At 55.1% G+C, this 6,558-nt stretch overlaps 1 protein-coding gene across 3 annotated transcripts in view; it reads right to left on the reverse strand.

The window, feature by feature from the left end:
- Positions 1 to 6,558, reverse strand: part of PLEKHG5 (pleckstrin homology and RhoGEF domain containing G5) — a 28,058-nt gene that overhangs the window by 9,633 nt on the left and 11,867 nt on the right. For 2 of the 3 annotated variants that reach the window (XM_007453293.1, XM_007453291.1), the window contains exon 2: positions 396 to 525. In XM_007453293.1, the coding sequence (XP_007453355.1) occupies positions 396 to 525 (130 nt within the window). Of the gene's footprint in view, positions 1 to 395; positions 526 to 6,558 lie in introns of those variants that run through there. The other variant, XM_007453292.1, reaches the window with a different exon arrangement.

The raw sequence follows: 6,558 nt of genomic DNA on the forward strand, positions 1-6,558 counted from the left end.
TCAGCAGGAGGGGTTTCTTGTTTCCTGCTGCAAGTTCCTTCGACCTGCTCATCCCCACCCCACCCTCTGCTCACTGGCTGCAGAATCTGCCCAGAGATCCCCTGCCCTGAGGACAAGAGGGCAGGGACAGAGGCAGGGGCAGCTGTGGGAGGTGCAGACCCATCGAGAAGGACCGGCACCTGGTGGAGACAGACCTGCCTTCGAGATGGGCCGGTCCCCAACTTTTTCTCTTGTTAAAAAACTTGTGGAACAAAAGGGACGGCAGTGGACTTGGGTTTCATCGTTTACAGTCAACTCGTGTCCTTCTGATGGCCCTGCCGTGATGCCGACAATTAGCAGGACACTGTGTCCCGAGGCAGGGAGCTCTAGGGGCTGGGCGCCCTCCCCGTGCTCACCTTGGGGGGGCAGGTCGAAGCGGACGTGCCCATCATAATGCATGGCACCGTGGAACTTGCTGTCACAGGCCTCGCAGAGGCTGAGGGGGCCCCGGCGGTGCAGCTGCTGGCAGTCGGCGTGGTGGCATATCTGTGAGGGGAAGGATGGGGGGGGTGGGGTGGACCCAGACCACTGCAGTACACGGGGCTCCTGGCCCCTATGGGGGCGACTGTTCAGATCTGACCATCCACGCCCCACAGAGTGCCCGTCAAACGCTGCCCGAGCACCTACTAGGTGTCCATTCTGGGAGATGCAGAGAAAGCAAAGCCCTGCCCGCAAGGAACGCAATGCCAAAGGGGAGATTTCGAGTAGGTAACCATGAGGTAGGTGTTACCAGGGCCTCTTCCGGAGCGCAGGCAGAAAGGGCACCAAAAAGTGGAACTGGGGCTGACAGCTGGTTTGCCCAACTCAGTGTCTGAAACAGAATACCTCCCCCTCCTCCCTGCCCAGGGCCTCTGCCCTCGATTCTATGACCTGTGTGGCCCCCGAACAGCTGACCCCGCCTGGATTTCTAAGTTAGGGTGCGAAGGGGACTGTGGAGGAGTCAGGGAATGGTGTTGGCCTCTGGGTGCCTATGTGGTACCCAAGGCCCGTTGCTTAGTGACAGGATCCCAGACTTACCCAATCGCCCCAGGCTACTGTCATCCCCACCACCATGGATGACCTGTCCTATCTTCTCCATCCCCCAACCCTCCCTAACTCATTCCCCACCAACCCAACTGCCTACTTTTCTAGGGAAACAGAAGCCATCAGAAGGCGGTCCATGAGCTCCTACCACCACGTCCACCCCCCTGCCCTGGGCTGCAGGGGCTTTGCCCTGCTCCAATCCCAGGCCAGCCTTCCACCGAGACCCCCCTCTCCAGCCTAAGAACCAGGACCCCGCTCAGCATTCACCCCTCTCACCGGATCATTCCCACGGGCAAACCAACCTGTTTCTCTCCTTCCCTTTACAGCTAAACTCACCCCTTCCTGTTCTTTCCTCCCATTACCCTCTATTTTCTTTCTCCCTGACTTTTTGTTTCAAAATATTTCAAACCTACAGAAAGTTATAAGAATAGTACAATGACATCCATACACCCTTCTGGCTTCCCCAGTTGTTCACATTTGCCACACTGGCTCATGAAGCCCCTTCCCCTGGGGAGGAAATCATGACGGCACCTGAGAACACAGACCTGCTCATGCAAAACCCCAACACAACTGTCACACTTGGGAAACTAAGCAATGTTACCTAGTCCACCTAGAGTCTACCTTGGCATTTTCCCAACTGTCTAAATAATGTCCTTTACAGATTTTTTTTCCCACATGGGATCCAATCAAGGTTCACATGTACATTTGGTTTTGTCTGTTTATCCCTTTAAGAATGAATGCCCCGGGACTTCCCCGGTGGCGCAGTGGATAAGACTCCACGCTCCCAATGCAGGGGGCCCGGGTTTGATCCCTGGTCAGGGAACTAGATCCCACATGCATGCCTCACCTAAGAGTTCACATACCACAACTAAGGAGCCCATATGCCGCAACTAAGGAGCCTGCCCACCACAACTAAGGAGCCCACGTGCTGCAACTAAGGAGCTGGCAAGCCGCAACTAAAGAGTCCACCTGCCACAACTAAGCCCTGGTGCAAAATAAATAAACATTAAAAAAAAAAAAAAAAGAATGAATGCCCAGGACTTCCCTGGTGGTCTAGTGGTTGAGAATCAGCCTTCCAATGCAGGGGATGTGGGTTCGATCCCTGGTCAGGGAACTAAGATCCCACATGCCGCGGGGCAACTAAGCCGGCATGCCACAACTGAGACCCGATGAGCCAAAAATAAATAAATAAATAAATATTTAAAAAAAAAAAAGAAAGAAAAAGAATAAACGCCCTAGTTTTTTCCCCCGTCTTTCATGACACTGATATATTTGAAGCAGCCAGGCCAGCAGTCTGGCAGAAAGCTCCTCCACGTGGACTTGTCTGGAGGTCTGGGATAGTTTCAGGCTGAGCATCTGGGCCAGGATGCCAGAGGGTGGACTGTGTCCTCCTCAGCGTGCCCTGGTGTCAGATCACCTGGGGATCTCGCTGTACTTTGTAAAGTCACATTCTCTCTTTGTAATGAGGAAGTCACCTTGGGGTGACACTTTGAGATACCCTGCTCCCCAGCAATCGCACACTTCAGGGCTTTAGCCCTTGTTGATGGCTTTTGCCTAAATCAATTATTACTACGATGGCTGCAACTGGAGATTTTCTAATTCTTCCATTTTCCCTCAGACCCTCTCCCATCAAGCTTTGGCCTCCTCCCCAACTCACTCTTCTCAGGTCCCCAATGATGTCCACGTTTCTGAGTCCTCTCGTCTGTTCTCCCAGGACCCAGCATTTGACACAGGTGGTCTCTTGGGAACCATTTCTTCCTCTGCCCCCAGGACCCGTGCTCTGCTGGTTCCCTCCCCTCTCAGTCCCCTTGCCTGCTTCCTGCTCTCTCACCATCCGTGGACCCCTTCTCATTTTATCCACATCCACCCTCCAGTGACTCAGTCACTCTCATGGGGAGGGCTCCCACAGTGAACTCTCCAGTCGGGACCAAGCATCTCAAACTTAAAACGTCTGCGCAGGGACTTCCCTAGTGGCGCAGTGGTTAAGAATCCACCTGCCAATGGAGCCCCGGTCCAGGAGGATCCCACGTGCCTCGGAGCAACTAAGCCCATGCGCCACGACTACTGAGCCTGAGCTCTAGAGCCCACGAGCCACAACTACTGAGCCCGCGAGCCACAACTACTGAAGCCCACACGCCTAGAGCCCATGCTCCGCAACAAGAGAAACCACCGCGATGAGAAGCTCGCACACCGCAACAAGGAGTAGCCCCCGCTCGCGTAGAACTACAGAAAGCCCGTGCACAGCAACGAAAACCCAACCCAGACAAAAATAAATACATTTATAAAAAAAAATAAAACGTCTGCATGAGCTCCTGAACTTTTCCACGCGGCACCGTCCATCTCAATTACTAGCAACGCCTTCTGGGGGTGGTGATGTTATGGGTTGAATTGTGTCCCTCAAAAAGACAGGTTCAGTCCTAACCCCCAGCACCACAGAACGTGACCTTATTGGAAAGACAGGCATTGCAGATGTCATTCGTTATGTTGAGGTCATACTGGGGTCTGCAATCATACGGCATAGAGCATGGAGTAATCGTATGACTACTGTCCTTAAAAGAAGAGGAGGGCTTCCCTGGTGGCGCAGCAGTTGAGAGTCCGCCTGCCGATGCAGGGGACACGGGTTCGTGCCCCGGTCTGGGAGGATCACACATGCCGCGGAGCAGCTGGGCCCGTGAGCCGTGGCCGCTGAGCCCGCGCGTCCGGAGCCTGTGCTCCGCAACGGGAGAGACCACAACGGTGAGAGGCCTGCGTACCGCAGAAAAAAAAGAAAAAAAAAGAAGAGGAGAAGAGACAGAGAGATGGGACACACAGGGAGAAGGCCATGTGACAATGGAGGCAGCAACAAGACTGATGCATCTACAAGCCAAGGAATACTGAGGAGCTGCTAGACGTGCCAGAAGCTGTGAGAAGCAAGGAAGGATCCTACCCTGGAGGCTTCAGCGGGAGCACGGCCTGCCCACACCTTAATTTTAGACTTCTGACCTCAGAACTGAGAGAACAAGCTTCTGTTGTTCTAAAGCCACCCTGATCTGTTACGGCAGCCCCAGGAAAAGAATACATTAGGCCAAACACCCTGGGGTCACCCGTGATCTTTCTGTTATTCCCCCACTCAGGCAAACACTTCTGCGGGCTCCACCTGCAGATATTAAATCCGTAGCTTCAACACGGCCACCCTCTCCAGGCCACCTCAGGCCCCAGCCCCAGCCCCCAGGGCCTCTTAGCGGGGTGACAAGGCCTCAGAGCTGGTCTCCCTGCTTCCGCCCTTGACCCCAGTCTGCTCTCCGTGAGTGGCCACAGTGGACCCAGGTCAAAGAGGAGTCACACGTACCTCCTCAAAACCCCGCAGCGGCTGCCCATCTCCTGCCGAGGCTGGTGACCTCAGGGGCCTCCGGTCCTGCTCTCCCATCCTGGCTCTGTCCACCGCGCCCACCGGCCTCCCGCCTTCTGACGTGCTTCTTGGGACGTGCTCCACCGCTGAGCCTGGGCTTCTGCTAATCCCCCAGCCTGAAATGCTTTTCCTCAGACGCTGAGATAACCGGCCGCCTCCCTTCCTGCAGACCTTCACTCACAAGTCCTCGTCTCACCCTTCTAAGGTTTCATTCCTCTGCGCTCCCGGTCACCTCCTCCACCCCGCCGCCCTTCTCTCCTGCAGGCTTCCCACTGGTGGACAGTCCGTGCGCTTCACTTTGTTGCCTCCACACCGCCAGCACTACAAGGACAGCAATTTTGGCCCGTCGGGCTGGCTGCCTGGTCGCCAGTCCTAGCCGCTCAATAAATACTGGTTCAATTATTAAGTAGCGTGATGGAGGATCACTGGAGATCTTCTTGGCTGGAGAGAGTCCGATCAGAGATTTTCAAGATGACAGACAGGGTAAAGATGGGTTACACAGCAGAGAAAGTGGCCCGAGAGAGGAGGAAAGAGGGAGCTGAAAAAGTCTGATCATTGATAACATGGTCCTCATGTGCCTGGGGCTGCACTGGGGGAATCCTCATCCCAGAAGGTGGGGGCTACGATTGTCTGTACTTTACAGATGAGGAAAGTGAGGCTCAGAGTGGTTAAGTAACTTGTCTAAGGTCACACAGCCAGTGGAGTCAGGACTTGAACCCAGGGTATGTAGCTTCGGAGCCCACATTTTCACCACATTCACACCGTCTCTTGGGTAGTGGAGAAGGGAGAGAAGAGTGGGGGAGGCTGGCTTCGGGCCAGCCTGGGGGGCTAAGGAGACAAGAGGAAATCAGTTACATTGAATAGTTTTATGGTTGCTTTTTTGGCTCTTGTATCCCTTCCACTCCTCCATCACACAGAAAGGGAACACGGACACAGAAATGACAGCTGGCAGGAGGCAGACTACAGAAGCCACTTGCTCCAGGGGGATCTGGCTTCTGGGGGGCTGGGCCCTGGGCATTATGGCCCATATTCCCGATGGCAGCCTGAGCACCAGGCGCCCCGCACTTCCACACCCTTCTTGAGGGGTCTTTAAACGTGCTCTCGGTGCTGGAGGCAAGGGTGAGGGGCACTCTAAGCAGAGCAGCTGTTTCTATCTTCACTTGATCTACTGCTAAAGTGTGAGGACGCCCCTGGCGATCCAGTGATTAAGACTCCGCGCTTCCACTGCCGGGGGCACGGGTTCAATCCCTGGTCACGGGTTCAATCCCTGGTCCGGGAACTAAGATCAGGCACCCGCATGGTGTGGCCAAAAGACTAAACAAACAAACAAACCAAAACTTTTTTTTTTTTTTTTTTTTTTTTTTTTTGCGGTACGCGGGCCTCTCACTGCTGTGGCCTCCCCTGTTGCGGAGCACAGGCTCCGGATGCGCAGGCCCAGCAGCCATGGCTCACGGGCCCAGCCGCTCCGCGGCACGTGGGATCCTCCCGGACCGGGGCACGAACCCGCGTCCCCTGCATCGGCAGGCGGACTCTCAACCACTGCGCCACCAGGGAAGCCCCCAAAACATTTTTTAAAAAGTGTGAAAACCCCTATTCTCCTCCATGGCTCTGCCCCCCACCCTCTGGCATCCCTGGGGCACTTCCGACAGAGGGCCTAGCTTTGCAGATGCTGGGACCCACGGCCGTGAGCATCACCTCTTGACAACAAATCTGGGGAAAGCACTTGTCTTTTCCTCTCAGGAGTCCCACAGCCTGCCAGCTCGGCAGCCCTCCTACCCTCTGTGTCCAGCCTGGCAGCCAGGCTGGCACAGGTGCCCCCCTGACCCCTTCCAGGCCTCTCGCCATTTCCCTGACAGCTTCATTTTTCTGGTTCCAGGCTTGGCATTGGGCAGTGGGACTGCGGACCTACCAGCTGCCCAGGCCCTGGTCTCCTGCCTGGACATGGCAGGAGCCATGCTAGGTTGTAAGGGTTTGGCGGCGGGGGGCGGTCTCTGGGACCCTTCCAGCCCAAGTCCCTGGTTCTGTGCCACAATCTCATTTTTAAACCAATCCAGTATACAGATGGCAGATTTCACAAAGATTCACTCTTTTTTTTTTTTTTTTTTTTT

Source organism: Lipotes vexillifer, unplaced genomic scaffold, assembly GCF_000442215.2.
Source record: "Lipotes vexillifer unplaced genomic scaffold, Lipotes_vexillifer_v1.1 scaffold575, whole genome shotgun sequence".
In the NCBI taxonomy this organism is placed as follows: Eukaryota; Metazoa; Chordata; class Mammalia; order Artiodactyla; family Lipotidae; genus Lipotes; species Lipotes vexillifer.